The following is an 18,385-nucleotide window of genomic DNA, read 5'->3' on the forward strand; positions in this document are numbered from 1 at the left end:
ACACATGTTATTTGTGAATATAAAAATTTTGTTTTGACACTAAAAAAATGTTTACAACTTGGTTACGTTTATTTTTGAATCTAGTAGGTATGACATTTTTTTACATTTAATTAAACATATTAGTTAGTTTTCTAATAATACGTATATTTTAACTAACTACGAGATAACACAATTTTAAAGAGTGTTTAGTTTTAATTATAAGAAAGAAACCAAATCCGCTGATAAAGTAAATAGTATATTCTTTCGTCTATACGCGGAATGATGCTAAAATGTGGTTTGATCAATATATAATAAAACTGCCCTAAAACACTCTGAGATCTTGGCTAGAAATAAATAATAATCTTACATAAAAACTGTTAGTGCATCTGTTGTACTTGTAAGCTATATGGATTTTTGTGTTAACATAACAAAGAAAACAATCAATATAATAATTCATTCAGGTTATATGAAAATAAAATGTTACACAAAAAGCTACTATATCATATATTAGGTTATGTAGAAGGAGGTAACAGGTGAGGAAAATGTAGGTTTGAGATCCGTAACGTTTTGACAAAGGTGACAAATTTCGCCCATCAGTAAGGACATCAACTGACCTAGAAAGGCGGTGGGGGAGATGATTCCTATCCGCTTTGCCACGACGATCGCTATTCCTGTCTCCATGAAGGGGACAGTGAAATCCACCACGGCCTCTCGCTCGGAATTGATCATCAGTGACGTCATCACCATGTCCGTCTTCCGGTTGACCAGTTCCGCTATCAGTCCGTTCCACTTACCGTTCTGAAAGTGAATCCACATCAATGACGATGCATAGAACTTTAAGTAAAAATATATTTGTTTGGAATAATAGACGTTTTTAAGTAGAATACCTTACTTAAAGGTTAAAATCTATTATTTTGATTCTTTATTAGGTAGTAAAAGAATATATGGGAAATACATTAAATTGGCAATGATAAAGTAACGTTAAAAATTAAGAATAAATTATTTAGAAAGAAGCCAAAGTAAATAATGATTTAAAAGAAAACTATGGACATTTTTTTACTAAGTTCTTTTATGGTTTTGGTGAAATATGTCCGTTTAATAGTAGAAATTCAATTTATTATAAAATAGTGAATAATTACTAATTTATTACCTCAAGAGTCCCCCACTTTCCATCCTCCACCCGCACCAGTTCGTATGTAAACCCCAGTTTCTTCTGCAAACTTTTTCCAGCAGGTCTATGCAAAATCCTGAGCAGCATTGGTTTGTAAGTTCCGTTCCTGTGGGCTGCAGTGATATCCATCCTGTAAACAAGATTCCTTGGTAATATTTTTACCAGATAGCCGTGTTAGCTAACTCATTGTCAAAGAAATAGCATATTCGAATAAGACAAAAGTAAAATATCTGACACCTTCAATTCAGTTTAGAAAGCATCCTACTTATGCACGTGAACGTTCTTGGGATAAACATTTCCACACTGATAATTTTTCAATTCAAACTAGATATATGATAGGAAAAATAAAGAAACATAATTCACTATTTTAGAGAGAATTGATTGACATACTTTGTGAATATACATTCATAAAATATGCTAAGCTATGATGAAAAACGATACGATACTGAACTTATGGGTTATGGCATCAACTCGTTTTGTTATTTCATGGTTATCTGTATATTTTTTCAATATTCAATCATTAAACGTCACAAGTCCAAAAACGTACTTACAAAAGTGAATTTCTTTTAAAGCATAAGTATCGTTGAGGCTATAGCCGATGTAAAAATATGATTGAATACAAACCATAACAATCTATACAGAAAAATGTACTATATTTACTCGTATATTCTGATGTTCTGACCCCTAGAACAACATTAAATGTTCTTTCAATAGCATACTGTATAATACATTTTATCTTGAAACTTTTGTGACATACTGTTTTTATCTTTGTTAAAACGTGAATTTATTGGTCACACTGTGATCGTATGCAGAAAAAGAATGTGATACATTACTTTTAAATGTCATCTACCTAAAACTACCAGATATATGAAACATAGAAACTATAATTTGGTTTTTGGCAAATAAAAGTTGCCAGCTTCGGTAATTTAAGTTGTACGACAAATTTTAGGATGTTATTAAAACGCAAGATGGCACGAACATAACGAAAAATACATATAATAAACTCCTTGTAATTAAAATGTTATAAAATTTAATGAACACAATATGTGAAATATAATTTTGTTACTAAATATTGTGGTTGATTTTAATGTAAGCAAAGACATTTTTTAATGAATTTTTTATTGATTTTCATAGTTTACATTGAGAATGACATAGTTGCAATTATGGACTATAACTGTTGATTTTATGGTCACAGAATAAGTTTCCCCAAATCAATCATTTCCATGATATTTTGTTAGTATTTAATATGCATAACATAAATAATAATGAAATATATTGCAAAATGCGATTAAGATATGTAAAAGATACCTAAAAACAATATATTGGAATAAGGAAACCATCTTTATACTTCTTTTTAGACGTACTTATTATAATAACACCTAAAATTAGCAGAATAACCATAAATAAAACTATTATAATTGAAGTTTTAAGTACTTTAGATATCTGAGGGTGTACATTGGAAATAGGAATTACTCTTTAGAAAATAAATCTTTAATAAGAGAAAAAAGAAGACCTGGAGGGAATCAAACTAATCATTATGATCAAACAACAAATTAATTTGAATCTTTACAATGAAAACGGAAGGGTCTGTAATTAAATCAGAGGTCGATTTCCAAGACCTTTGAAGTTAAAACAATGGAAAAAGAAGAAAACGCGGTATCGGAAGTTAGAAGATTTAACGAAAACGTTTGTCTCTCGTTAAAGTTTTCATAAAGGCCTTTACAAAAATGTTTTCATCTTTGATTTTAATATGACATTTTTCATTAAAATGTTCATAAATATGAGACTTTGAAATAATAAAAGTTTAACAACAATTGCTTTAAGAAGGTTAGTTTAAGTTTTATACAGTTTTCTAAATGTTCTGATAATGTATTTTGAGAAATATTTCTTTTAAGTTGAAATATTGTTTTTCGATTATAATGGTTTGTAGTTTTTAATAAACCGTTATAACTAATATCCCTGTTAATATATCTGCAGCTAGCGATTATATTGCTGAGCTGGAGGCTGCTCCTCGAGAGGCTGCTGGCCGCCAGTTTTCTTTCACACCTGTGAGTGAGGCTGATGTGCTTGCTGCTTTCGCGAGGATGACCAGCAACGCAGTTGGGGCTGACAACATACCTTTGCGCTTTCTGAAAGATACATTGCCAATCACCCTTCCTGTTTTAGTAGTCATTTTGAATTATTCTTTACATTCCTCTGTCTTTCCCTTAACCTGGAAGCATGCTCTAGTTCGTCCGTTGAGAAAAGTGTCTAATCCGCAATCCCCTTCTGACCTACGTCCAATCAGTATTCTCCCTTGTCTCTCCAAATGCCTTGAAAGAGTGGTACATCAACAAATTTCATCTTATCTGAATACCTATAACATCTTATCTAAATACCAGTCTGGATTCAGGCCTAATCACAGCACCACCACAACCCTAATTAAAATCACCGATGATATCAGATTGGCAATGGACAAGAGACTAATCGCCATTTTACTGCTTTTTGACTTTTCCAAAGCCTTCGACTGTGTTTATTACCCCCCTTCTCCTCATCAAATTGAAGAAGTATGGTTTCTCCGATGAGTGTGTTAACTGGGTCAAATCGTATCTTACTGGGCGACAGCAATGTGTCAAAGAAAGGGAAAAAATATCTGAATGGAAAGCCGTAACACGGGGTGTTCCACAGGGCTCTGTTCTTGGACCCCTATTGTTCTCAATTTATATTAATGACGTCACATCTATTATAAGGCACTCTAAGTTTCATCTTTATGCCGATGATTTACAAATTTACGTACACTGTTCGCCTGATGAATTGAGCACATTTATGGTTCTACTCAATCAAGACATTGAATCAATTGCTTGTTGGGCAAATAAACATGGGCTGAAATTAAACGAAGACAAAACGCAGGCAATGGTATTGGGAAACCCAAGATTGATCGTCCGTTTGGACTTCAACGTTGCACCAAAACTTGAACTCAATAACCACGTACTAAATTTTCAAAACAAATTAAAAAATCTTGGTCTTACTATGAGCTCAAGTCTTAAGTGGAATGACCAGGTTACGATAACGTGTAATAGAGTATTTGCTGGCATTCACAGTTTTAAAGCGTTTTGCTTTATATCTACCATTCAGTGTCAAGGTTATGCTGGTTAAAACTCTCATACTGCCACACTTCAACTACTGTGACGCTGTGATCAGTGACATGACTGTTGAGCTTTCGGACAGGCTTCAACGTGCTCAAAACTATTGTATCAGATTTATTTTCAATCTCAGACGTTATGAGCATGTGACTCCATTTTTCAAACAGCTATCGCTTCTGAAACTTCAACAACTTCGCCAACTTCACATTCTTTCAACTCTACATTCAGTTATCAGAAACAAGTCACCTGTTTACCTGTCCGAAAATTTCAAATTTATTTCCGATATAAGTGAGCGAGCTACGAGAAGGGGATCCACGTTACTCTCAATTCCTGTTCATCGATCGAACTTCTTCAGTAGGTCGTTCACTGTTCAGGCATGTCGCCTCTGGAACTCTCTTCCTGATGATATTCGTGTTATAGAAGGTCGGGCTCGTTTTGGGGCGGGGGTCAGGGACTTGTTGCTGGGCGGTCTGTAGGGGTGGCGGATGGCGGTGCTCGTGGCGTGCTTGTGGTCAGGCTGTGTGTTTGAGAGAATGAATGTAGCAATAACAAGAAACTATTTAAAAAGTAAATTGTTAATTAAAGTTTTAATTTATCTTTGTTTGAAAATTTTCTACATATTCAGCTGATAAATTTGATTTTTAATTATTACATAGTAGTATATATTTTGGTTAAATTTAAATTTAAAAATGGAATTTGTTATAGTTTTAAGGTCATAAAATGTAAATTTGTATATACAGGGTGATTCAAAACTAAACGGCAATCTCTCGGAAGCTTATTCTATAGCTAAAAACAAGTAAAAAAGTTCATATAACCATATGCCCGGAAACGCTTCGTTAGCGAGTTTACGCCTAGCGAAAGATTTCGCCCGGATTTCAGAACCCTTGGTGAAGTCAGGCCGTATAAAAATGGTAAAGGTAGTTACAAAGATACAAATACGATTGTTTTTTATGTTTTTATATCTGAAACATTTATTAAAATTCGTCCCAGAGCTGTAAATGCAATACTTTCAGAGATATATTACGTAAAACACAAGAATTGGTGCAAAGAAATAACACATTTTTGTGTTTAACGTAAGATTACTTCCATAAATGTTAAATAAAGGTCATTTCTTTCTTAAACAGATTTGTAGAAACATTTAATTCTGAAAATATTCATGTGAATTACTTAGGAAAAAATTAATAATAGGTATTGAAATTTAGCTTTAATTAAAAATATAACAGACGCACAAAAATGCATATTCTTATCTGCATAAAATATTAACTAATGTTTAGGTTGTGAGTAAACAGCTGATCATTTATTCAACACTTTTTATCGTCATATTTTCTTTGCAAAGGTTGGCAATATCAGCTGATCAACAATTAAGTTCATGAAGTAATATTTGAATAACCTTTATGGAGGCTTTTGTATTGTGGCGTGTGAAGATTGTATTTTGTGAGATCCTGTGATTATTTGGAAATATTTTATACAAGTGTATAAAATATTTTATTAAATATTTATTTTTAAAATATTTTATTAAATATTTTTATAAAAGTGTATGTAATTATCTTAGTAAATAATGGCAGATAATGTAAATGGTATGTATTCGTTTGAAGAGTATACGGACATGATACTGATTTACGGCAAAGTTAACAAGAATGGTTTAGCTGCAGTTCAGGAATATCGTGATACTTTTCCACATCGAAGAACACCTGATCGCAAAACATTTGAAGCTGTGGAGAGACGACTTAGAGAAACTGGTAGCTTTAAACCGAAGCGAATAGATACTGGTCGTCAACGTAGCGCAAGGAACTATAATAATGAACAAGCAATAATAAATGCTGTAGAATTATCACCAACCACAAGCACCAGACGATTATCACGTCAGTTAAATATTTGCCAGTCAAGCGTATGGCGGACACTTCATGAAGCACAGTTGTACCCATTCCATATAACACGTGTTCTGTGACGTGTACTTTTCTGTTTTACCTGAGCAATTGTTATGTAGAACTGATCACTCTACATAACGAAATTTTACATCCAAATGAAGAAGCGCGCATTCATTGTTGCTGCAATAACAGAACGGTCACTGATTAGACGCCAATCAGCTGTTCAAATAAAGGAGTTAGGCTAAGGTGAGCCATTACCATGCCATTGATATTTTGTCGCTTGCGTATGTCAGTTAGTAAAATTTCAGTATAATAATTTTGTCTTTACAGAATTAAATATCTACGGTAAACTAAGCCTTGGGCCTCGTAGTAAGATTGTCAAGTCCTGTCGATAAACGTAGGAAATTAATACGTTATCTGTAATAAATTAATACTAATCTAGTCTTTTAATAGTTCACGGAGATATATAGTTGTAAATACGTGTTCATAGTGTCAAATACTGTAACCACAAATTGTTTCTGTAAATTGTACATAATTAGGCCGAGATATTATCTCGTAACAATTGCATCGTCTCTCATAAATTTCCTTACTAAACTTGTTAACTGTTCTATAAATAATTGAATCGGGTAACTTTATGTCCTAATGTTTGTATATTATTTAGTTTTTACTCAGAATAATGTAAAGGCAGTTGTCATGAAATTTATACCTACCATTGCCGTGAAAGTGCATACATTAATGCATTATGTTAATACTTCAATACACTTTACTATAATTATTGTAATTAATTAGTTTAAGTAAGAACAAACGTAATTAATTTTTTCTGTGTCAGAATAATTATGCTTTGTGTTTAAGACCAATATTGTATATCATTGTAATTGGCAGATTCTGCGCTTTTTAATGTACTTATGTTTATACATTAAACGTTTCTTTACATTTTACTGGCCGCTGTAAGCTAAATACGAGTATGTTAGACACACCAACAATAGTGACAGATGTTGCTGTTTTAGTCAGCTGGTTTCTTTTAAGTTAAGTTTGACATTGTTTCCATGATTGAAGATGAGTAGTGTTTACTGATTTCAATGAGCCGCAGAAAATGAATAAAACTGACTTTATGAAATTAAAGTTTCAATATTGGATTGCACGGACGATACAATCGACGGCTCGTGTGTGTGTGTTTTGGGTCCGCCCAGTTGGTGAGTAGACTTTACACTACTTATTCCATCGTGCTCCCCTGGGAGGTCGGACTAACTCCGTCAATGTCATTGTGGAGCCTCTACCTATCGGACTAGGCCTGAATAACTGCATCAGGGTGGATCCAGTTCCGACTTTGACAAATGGGACTCAACTTTAATTTAATGTCTAGCCATTATGTATTCATGTGAATTATTGTTTTGTAATTTTTGTAGTTCAGGAATATGGTCATCATGATTTTGGCCACTGTAATTTTGTATTAGTAATCGGAGCGCTCCTACCGTAATAATTTTTCGTATTTTTATTTCAATTGGCCAACGAGTTAAGTTTAAGTTAAGTTAAATATATATTTGTTTATTTAGTTTAAGACCTTAGCACTGTGAGAGAAATAGGCAATACAGAATGAAATATGTGAAATATTGGTTTTAATTTCTAATTGCCTGATATTTAATTAGAGACCTTGCAACTTACTATTAGAAAATAATCAACCGAAATCTGTGGCTAATTTAAGTACCTAAGGCTTAGTGTCGTAAACCTAATAGTTCTTGCGTGCATGGTAGTGGTCTCGATTGAGCATACCTGAGGGCAGGAAACTGTTCCTTGTTGGAGACCTGCGACTATCACACCCCATCAACAAGGTGGCGCCCTTATTACCGAGCAAACCGTAACCATCTGGGTATCCGTCAATCTTAGTAGTCCTCTGTCACTGCGCAAGAACTTGGTTGTCCTGGCGCTCTACCAATACTCACGCCCTTCTCCACTGAGCGAGGCCGACAATATTGCTAACCCGCGAGGAGGGGTGGCAAACTGGCGCCCAACGTGGGGCCCCTTGTGTTAGCACCTGACTTTCACAGAATATAAAATTTTATTGAACTTGTGGTGTGAATATTTTTGAAAGATAGTATTTAGTATTTTTGTTGTTTGTTAGTATTGGGAAACACTGGTAATGTCTTGTTAATGGTTATGTGTTAAATTTTGCTAGTGTTCATGATCTTAAGTTAAATATTGGAAAAATACCTCTTTGCGAAACATAAAATAAATAATTTTGTTTTGGATTTGAACTTTCCCCGGTATGACAAACTGAGGATGATGTGAACTTACATAATCGTTGGTTGCATTCTAGTGTTGTTATTTGGTTGGAAAGAACTGCATTTTTAGGATTGGCTAAACTTAGTGCGAGGTGATATTTCCATGTGGGCTGTATGAATTATTCTGGTTATCTGGTGCATTTTTAGTATCCTACCTCACGATGAATGCGTATCATCTTCGTAAGACTGAGGTTATCTACGAACTTAAAATTAGGAATGTTGATACCGATGGCAACGCTAATGAACTGAGGAAGCGTCTGACTCAATGTTTTTCGGCTGATACCCAGGTTGATGAAACCGTTGTAAACTCTTTGGATGCCGATGCGGAATTGGAGGAATGCGAATGGAAGTACCAGGACTTATCTTCGCTAGTGAGTGATTACGAAGGCACGAATAATGACCACGAGTTTCATCGTATTGTGGCTCGTCTTTGGCATTTGTATCTCCGAGTGGAGAGGATTCCGATTGGGGCATCTTCTGATAGTGAGCAATCGGAAAGTAAGGAAAAGTTGCTGAGTAGAAGTAAGGAGCTATTGGATTCTTTTAGAGGGACTTCTGATTCGAAGAACCAACCGGATCCCAGGACATCGGCAGGTGGTGTTCAACAGCTTCAACGACCAGAGGATGGAGCGCAAGAAACTAATTTTGAACTGCCCAAAACTTTAGAGTTGGCATTTAAACCAAATAAAACCACTGAAGGCGACGAGAACCTGGCGACAGAAAGGAAACTTCTAGAGGAATGGCGGAATAGGGAGGAAAGAAAACTACAACAGGAAAGGCGTCACCAAGAGGAATGGCTCCAAAAGGAAGAGAGAAAACTACAAGAGGAAAGAAGAAAACAGGAGGCAAGATGGAAACAAGAAGAAGGACGACTGCAAGAAGCCCGAAGACAGCAAGAGGAGAAATGGAAGCTGGAAGAAGTGCGACTTCGAGGACCTCAGCAGAGAACAGAAGAAAGAATCCCGCAAGAGGATTTGAGAGGTCAAGAAAGAAGAGGACCTCCAGAGGACGACTACCTTCCCAGATTTTCACTAACTCGAAACGACACAGGCGCTAGTTCCCGGCCCAGATATGTCCCAGTCTACAAGTGGGGGCTAAAGTTTGACAACTCCGGACCAAGTATCGCTGCATTTCTTGAGAGAGTAGAAGAACTTCGTCGGGCAAGAGGAGTCACACATCAAGAGCTATATGAGTCTGCGGTTGATTTATTTGCCGGATCAGCGCTTGTCTGGTACCGTGCTGCGTCTACTCGGATTCAGTCATGGCATCAGTTGACGAGGGAGCTCAAGGAAGTCTTTCAGCCTGCGGATTATGACATAAGACTTCATCAGGAAATCTTTAATCGGCTGCAGGGAGATAATGAGCCGATAGATCTGTATATAGCCGCTATGGAGGGTTTATATGGAAGATTAGCAGTAGCTGTTCCTGAACCTACTCGCTTAGCACAGATCTATAATAACCTGCACCCTCAGCTGCAAGATCGATTGGCACTTTGCAGCATTCAAACTCTTGAACAGTTGAGATCCATGGGACGTAGAGCCGAAGCGGTCCGACTAAGTATGGTTAGAATAAGGCCCGCAACTACAAGGGAAAATACCCTTGAACCGGACCTTGCTTATCACGATCAGAATCACCCACGAAAACCTTTATCCGGACGTGTAGCCAGCGTACAGTCTGCAAATTCAGACCGCCAGGACCCTGTCTGCTGGAATTGTGGAGATAAGGGCCACCGCTTCAGGTTTTGTAGTAAACCAAAACGAAGGTTTTGTTTTGGTTGTGGAAAGGAGGACGTATTTAAACGAGACTGTGTAAAATGCTGCTCAATAAAACGGGCAAGGCAAGGGGTCAGAAAGGAAGTAGGTGGTTCTGGCTCCTTGGATACTGAGACCATCCCGGCCATAAACTATGTCATTCATAGCCAACAAGAAGACCATAGGCCTTATTTTAAAGTGAGGGTGTTTGGCCGTGAAGTTACCGCCCTCTTAGACTCGGGAGCTTCCCAAACGTTTTTAGGTGGACATGGAATGTGGATTTTGAATCAGTTTCCCGCTCGCTTTCAGAGTGCCAGTGGACGTTTTGTAGAAACAGCCGACTCAACACGCCATGAGGTCCAGGGCTTTGTCAATCTACCCATCACTTTACAGGGCCGTACTAAAAGTCTAAAGGTTTGCGTTGTACCATCACTGCAGCATACCTTAATCCTAGGCATCGACTTCTGGGAAATAATGCACATTGTTGCGGATATGCGCAATCGGAAGTGGAACTTTGCAACGAAGAGTGTGGATTTATTTTGTGGTTATGTTGAGGGAATCACATCGGAAAGACAATCTAACTCTAGCAGAGAGAAAACGGCTACAGGATCTTCTCGAGGAGCATTTAGAGGATGAGCCATCAACATTGGGTAGAACAGACCGTGTGAAGCACGTCATCGACACTGGGGGTGTGCCACCAATCAAACAGCGGTACTACAATGTATCCCCTGCTCGTCAAAAACTCATCAATGAGGAGCTAGACCGCATGTTGCAGTTAGGGGTTGTAGAGCCTTCACAAAGCGCCTGGTCCTCGCCAATTATGTTACTGGATAAACCTGATGGCAGTAAAAGGTTTGTTGTGGACTTCAGTGCGGTGAATGCAGTGAGCCGAAAAGACGCCTACCCTCTACCACAGGTGACCGCTATCCTGGATAGACTGAGAGATGCTCGATTCTTATCTAGCCTGGACATTAAGAGCGCCTATTGGCAAATTGAACTAGACGAGGCAAGTAAGGAGAAGACCGCGTTTCCAATACCGGGTCGTGGCTTATACCAGTTCGTCACGATGCCCTTTGGTCTGTGCGGAGCTCCCGCAACATGGCAGCGCTTCGTTGACACAGTCTTGGGACCAGAGCTGGAGCCGAATGTCTTCGTCTATCTAGACGACATTATAGTTGTGACATCTACATTTGAGTCCCATCTGAAAACCTTGAAAGAGATATTTAGAAGAGTTCGTGAAGCAAAGCTCACCCTCAATAGAGAAAAGTGCAAGTTTTGCAGGAGAGAACTGAAGTACCTGGGCTACATTGTCAGTGGGGAGGGTTTGCGAGTCGACCCTGAAAAGGTAAAGGCGATTGTGGATATCCAAATCCCCCGGAACCAAAAGGAGGTTCGTCAATTTACTGGAATGGCCTCGTGGTACAGACGCTTCATTCCCAACTTCGCGTCACGTATGACTCCTTTGACTTCCTTACTGAAACGGAGAAATCAGTTCGAATGGACTCCAGAAGCCGAGATGGCCTTCCAGGACGTAAAATCCTGCCTGATTAGCGCTCCAATATTATCCTGTCCAGACTTTTCGAAGCCTTTCACAATCTCCTGTGACGCCTCAGGCGTGGGGATCGGCGCTGTTCTTAGCCAAGACAGTGAGCAAGGAGAAAGTGTTGTTGCCTATGCCAGCCGCACATTAACTCGGCAAGAGCAGAACTTCTCGGCCACTGAAAGGGAGTGCCTTGCGGTGATCTTTGCTGTGGAGAAATTCCGGCCTTACGTGGAAGGAACCAGGTTCACGGTCGTGACAGACCACTATAGTTTGCTTTGGCTAAGTAACTTGAAGGACCCGACAGGACGTCTGGCTCGTTGGGCTCTGCGATTGCAGCCCTATGATTTTCACCTAGTACACCGTAAGGGGCAAGAGAACGTTGTGTCAGATCTTCTCTCTCGGACCACTCCACCGATATAGACTGAACCCTCTCATCCAGACGTGATTCATTGTGACTTGATTGAGATACCAGCTACAATACAGGACCAGTGGTACAAAGGAATGTTGGAAAAGGTTAAAATGGGCCCTCAAAAATATTGTCAGTGGCGAACTCAGGAGGAGAAACTGTGGAAGAAAGTGAACACACTGGAACCCTCGCTTCACCAAGATAACTGGAGATTGGTACTCCCAAAAGATCTCAGATCCCAGGCCTTGTTCGAATGCCACGATACTCCAACTGCTGGACATCAAGGTGTGTCAAAGACCTATAAACGTATCCAACAGCTGTACTATTGGCCAAAAATGCGGAAGGATGTAGCCACTTATGTTTCAAAATGTGCTGTATGTCAACGGACTAAGTACGACCAACAACTCACTGCGGGCGTTATGGGCAGCAGACGTTGCAGTTGATTCTCCATGGCAGATGATCGCTGCAGACCTGATTGGCCCTCTGCCACGATCAGTAAGAGGCTTTAAGTACCTGTTGGTTATTACTGACACGTTTACTAAGTACTCAGTCCTACGACCTCTCCGAGCTGCTACGGCAAGGCTCGTGTCTCAACACCTGGAAGAGGACATCTTTATGGTTTACGGAGTACCACGGTACTTCATATGTGATAACGGGTCTGAGTTCATCGGGAAACCAGTGAAGGACCTTGCCAAACAGTACAATGTCAAGATACTACTGAACGCAAGTCGACACCCACAGGCGAACCCGGCAGAGAGGGTTAATCGGGATATCGTTGCTATGTTGCGAGCTTATGTAACAGACAACCACCGGGAATGGGACAAATTCATTCCAAAAATAGGTTTTGCACTCCGCACCGCGCATCATGAGGTGACACAGCATTCACCCGCGTTTTTGAACTTTGGGCGAGAACTCGCTACGTCGGGAGACGGATATGAAGTTCTTAACGATGGTTCGGGTGTACCCTCTACTGAGGATTGTGGTCCCTTTAGTGAGAAACTACGAGAGCTTAAGGACATATTCCAAGAGGTTTCAGAGAGACTGAAAACAGCCCATGAAAAAAATGCTAAACGCTATAACCTGCGCAGACGACCTGTGACTTATAGAGTGGGAGACGTCGTCTTGAAAAGAAACTTTGTACAGTCTGATGCTACTAACTACTTTGCAGCCAAACTAGCACCACGCTATGTTGGACCCTACGTAATAGTTGAACAGGTATCTCCTCTGATTTATAAGCTGGCGGACATGGACGGCAAGAAGATAGGCCAGTGGCATGTGTCGGACTTTAAGAAATTTCGACAGTGAAGAAAATTTGGGAAATTTTCTGCCGGATGGGGGGTGTTTGTGACGTGTACTTTTCTGTTTTACCTGAGCAATTGTTATGTAGAACTGATCACTCTACATAACGAAATTTTACATCCAAATGAAGAAGCGCGCATTCATTGTTGCTGCAATAACAGAACGGTCACTGATTAGACGCCAATCAGCTGTTCAAATAAAGGAGTTAGGCTAAGGTGAGCCATTACCATGCCATTGATATTTTGTCGCTTGCGTATGTCAGTTAGTAAAATTTCAGTATAATAATTTTGTCTTTACAGAATTAAATATCTACGGTAAACTAAGCCTTGGGCCTCGTAGTAAGATTGTCAAGTCCTGTCGATAAACGTAGGAAATTAATACGTTATCTGTAATAAATTAATACTAATCTAGTCTTTTAATAGTTCACGGAGATATATAGTTGTAAATACGTGTTCATAGTGTCAAATACTGTAACCACAAATTGTTTCTGTAAATTGTACATAATTAGGCCGAGATATTATCTCGTAACAATTGCATCGTCTCTCATAAATTTCCTTACTAAACTTGTTAACTGTTCTATAAATAATTGAATCGGTAACTTTATGTCCTAATGTTTGTATATTATTTAGTTTTACTCAGAATAATGTAAAGGCAGTTGTCATGAAATTTATACCTACCATTGCCGTGAAAGTGCATACATTAATGCATTATGTTAATACTTCAATACACTTTACTATAATTATTGTAATTAATTAGTTTAAGTAAGAACAAACGTAATTAATTTTTTCTGTGTCAGAATAATTATGCTTTGTGTTTAAGACCAATATTGTATATCATTGTAATTGGCAGATTCTGCGCTTTTTAATGTACTTATGTTTATACATTAAACGTTTCTTTACATTTTACTGGCCGCTGTAAGCTAAATACGAGTATGTTAGACACACCAACAATAGTGACAGATGTTGCTGTTTTAGTCAGCTGGTTTCTTTTAAGTTAAGTTTGACATTGTTTCCATGATTGAAGATGAGTAGTGTTTACTGATTTCAATGAGCCGCAGAAAATGAATAAAACTGACTTTATGAAATTAAAGTTTCAATATTGGATTGCACGGACGATACAATCGACGGCTCGTGTGTGTGTTTTGGGTCCGCCCAGTTGGTGAGTAGACTTTACACTACTTATTCCATCGTGCTCCCCTGGGAGGTCGGACTAACTCCGTCAATGTCATTGTGGAGCCTCTACCTATCGGACTAGGCCTGAATAACTGCATCAGGGTGGATCCAGTTCCGACTTTGACAAATGGGACTCAACTTTAATTTAATGTCTAGCCATTATGTATTCATGTGAATTATTGTTTTGTAATTTTGTAGTTCAGGAATATGGTCATCATGATTTTGGCCACTGTAATTTTGTATTAGTAATCGGAGCGCTCCTACCGTAATAATTTTTCGTATTTTTATTTCAATTGGCCAACGAGTTAAGTTTAAGTTAAGTTAAATATATATTTGTTTATTTAGTTTAAGACCTTAGCACTGTGAGAGAAATAGGCAATACAGAATGAAATATGTGAAATATTGGTTTTAATTTCTAATTGCCTGATATTTAATTAGAGACCTTGCAACTTACTATTAGAAAATAATCAACCGAAATCTGTGGCTAATTTAAGTACCTAAGGCTTAGTGTCGTAAACCTAATAGTTCTTGCGTGCATGGTAGTGGTCTCGATTGAGCATACCTGAGGGCAGGAAACTGTTCCTTGTTGGAGACCTGCGACTATCACACCCCATCAACAAGGTGGCGCCCTTATTACCGAGCAAACCGTAACCATCTGGGTATCCGTCAATCTTAGTAGTCCTCTGTCACTGCGCAAGAACTTGGTTGTCCTGGCGCTCTACCAATACTCACGCCCTTCTCCACTGAGCGAGGCCGACAATATTGCTAACCCGCGAGGAGGGGTGGCAGTTCAAGACTTATTACCGCAAGATCTTAATAAACGGAAGATGTTCTGCCGCTGGTTAAGAAGAAATTGTTTACTACATCAGTATTTTCTTCGGCGTATTCTCGTTACTGATGAATCCTGTTTTACTAGAAATGGAATTGTAAATTTTCGTAATACCCATACTTGGGCGTACGACAACCCACATGAAACTGCGACGAGGCATTTTCAACATACATTTTCAGTCAATGTATGGCTTGGTGTTCTGGGTGATAATTTGATTGGTCCATTTTTCCTCCCTAATCGACTTAATGGAGTAGCGTACTTAATTTTTTTAAGAACATACCTGCCTACCCTCTTGGAGGATATTGTTCAAAACAGAATAAATGCATGGTTTATGCACGACGGAGCACCTCCACATTTTTCTAATGATGTGAAAAACTATTTAAATGATACATACGGTAGACAATGGATTGGTCGAAATGGACCAGTAAAATGGCCACCACGTTCTCCTGACCTCACGCCAGCAGACTTTTTCTTATGGGGTTAGATGAAGTCAATTGTTTATTCAAAACGGATTAACACCATAGAGGAGTTACGTAATCGCATTACAGAGGCGGCAGAAACTATCAAGAATGCTCCAAACGTTATGAAACGCGCTAGAAATGAGTGGATTCGTCGTGCGAAAACGTGCATTGCTAACAACGCAGGACACTTTGAGCAACTATTATAGGTGATTATTACAGTTTTATAAAGGTAAATACATTTTATGTTACTGTTCAGTCTAGAATAAATAATCAGCTGTTACTCACAACCTAAACATTAGTTAATATTTTATGCAGATAAGAATATGCATTTTTGTGCGTCTGTTATATTTTTAATTAAAGCTAAATTTCAATACCTATTATTTAATTTTTTCCTAAGTAATTCACATGAATATTTTCAGAATTAACCCTAGAACTGTTAATCGACATAATTATGTCGGTTAATGCCGCTTTTGTGGTGTTAACCGTCAAAATTTTGTCGATCAAACATTCCCTCCTATAATTACTTTTTATAATATACTCCGGTAACGTATCGATATAATTCATGCACCATTGGATTCGGGAAGAAAAATGCTAAGGAACAGATGAGTTTTATTCCTCTTTGTATTATGGTTATGACGTAGCAAGCTTGTTATTTTGAACGTAAAAGAAAACGCGACGCCGTTTGTTGTGACCGCCATATTGCCGCTGCCGTTCTGTATCACTTTCGTGCCGAGCTGTGGATATTTGTAAGTTTTAATAGTTTTACGCGTGTTTTAGTGTCGTATTTAATGTGTAGTGTGTTGTTTGATGTCGTAGTAGTGTAAAAATATATATTTTAGAATAAATCAATTTCTATTTACTGAAATATGTTTGAGAAATTACCGGCTTTGTGTAGGCTATGGCAAAATGACTTGACACATAGTTTGTTATTGTTTTCACTTACTAAACGTTATTTATAGCAGTCTTTTAGCTCTGAATTAACTATTTATTTTTGGTAAATAGATAGTTTTCACAATAAAATATATATTTCCTGTAATTTCTTTGGTTATATATAATAACTGTTTGGGTTATTCTCTATTTTTTTAATATCTTTAGTTATATTTATAGTTTTCTAACTACATAATATTTCATATCTATCTATATATATAAAAATGAATGTTTGTATGTTTGTCCTTTATGGAATCGTGAACTATTGGACCGATCATGATGAAAATTTGTACGTATATGTATTTTTCCACGGAGAAGGTTTATAAGCTATGCCCATCCCTTTCCCGATTCAGGATTCCGCCCCACTGGTTACAGAAATACCCATAAGAAATGCATTGCAGCAAACATATGTTAACGTCTTTTCAAATTTTTAATCAGCTGTTCTTTGTAAACATATATTACACTTATAGTTTTAAAGCATAGAGTAAGCTTAAGAGAAACGACAAATTTTGTTTAAACTGTTTTTGCAATCACTGTTAAACATAGACTTTACTATCCAGATAATACAATTCAAATTTGACGTAAAAATTCACCTTTAACTGCAATATTTATTTAATATAAACCATGCTTATGCTTGATCAGAAGAGTAATGCAGATATCATAATTACTATCTTACGTTGGCTACAAATATAAAGAATGTTATAAAATCAACCTTAGTTGTTTTTTTTGACAGAAGTATGGTTCTCAAAACTCCGTGTGTACATATTCTCTCGATCGAGACAACAAAGCAAGCTCAATCGTGGCATCGGAGATATAACTAATTTAATCTAAAATTTATTATAGTAAAAAAAAAATTTACTAAGTAATATAAGGACTTCGGTTCTTAAGATTTGCGTGCGAAGCCGTGGGTAACAGCTAGATAGAGGCAGGAATATGGTACATACCTTCATAATACGCCCAAGAGGCTCACGATGGAACGACTATCAATTATCTCAGCAATGTTTAGAATGTGATAGAAAAAAGAATAAGTGAATATAGTGTACTGTTTTCAACGGGAAATTGCGTGCGAAGCCGCGGGCAACTTTTGCAAAAAATTATTGAAATGCGCAGCAAAGCGCGCCGGGCCCGCTAGTCTATATATATAAAAATGAATGTTTGTATGTTTGTCCTTTATGGAATCGTGAACTATTGGACCGATCATGATGAAAATTTGTACGTATATGTATTTTTCCACGGAGAAGGTTTATAAGCTATGCCCATCCCTTTCCCGATTCAGGATTCCGCCCCACTGGTTACAGAAATACCCATAAGAAATGCATTGCAGCAAACATATGTTAACGTCTTTTCAAATTTTTAATCAGCTGTTCTTTGTAAACATATATTACACTTATAGTTTTAAAGCATAGAGTAAGCTTAAGAGAAACGACAAATTTTGTTTAAACTGTTTTTTGCAATCACTGTTAAACATAGACTTTACTATCCAGATAATACAATTCAAATTTGACGTAAAAATTCACCTTTAACTGCAATATTTATTTAATATAAACCATGCTCATGCTTGATCAGAAGAGTAATGCA

The 18,385-nt window shown here is 37.5% G+C and overlaps 1 protein-coding gene across 1 annotated transcript in view; it reads right to left on the reverse strand.

Annotated features, from left to right (window-relative positions):
* LOC124355589 (glutamate receptor ionotropic, NMDA 2B-like) overlaps window positions 1–18,385 on the reverse strand; it is a 74,222-nt gene that overhangs the window by 21,734 nt on the left and 34,103 nt on the right. The window contains 4 exon segments of the mRNA XM_046806750.1: window positions 594–777; window positions 1,130–1,198; window positions 1,201–1,242; window positions 1,244–1,280. Of these exon segments, the coding sequence (XP_046662706.1) occupies window positions 594–777; window positions 1,130–1,198; window positions 1,201–1,242; window positions 1,244–1,280 (332 nt within the window).

Source organism: Homalodisca vitripennis, chromosome 2, assembly GCF_021130785.1.
Source record: "Homalodisca vitripennis isolate AUS2020 chromosome 2, UT_GWSS_2.1, whole genome shotgun sequence".
NCBI classification, from domain to species: Eukaryota; Metazoa; Arthropoda; class Insecta; order Hemiptera; family Cicadellidae; genus Homalodisca; species Homalodisca vitripennis.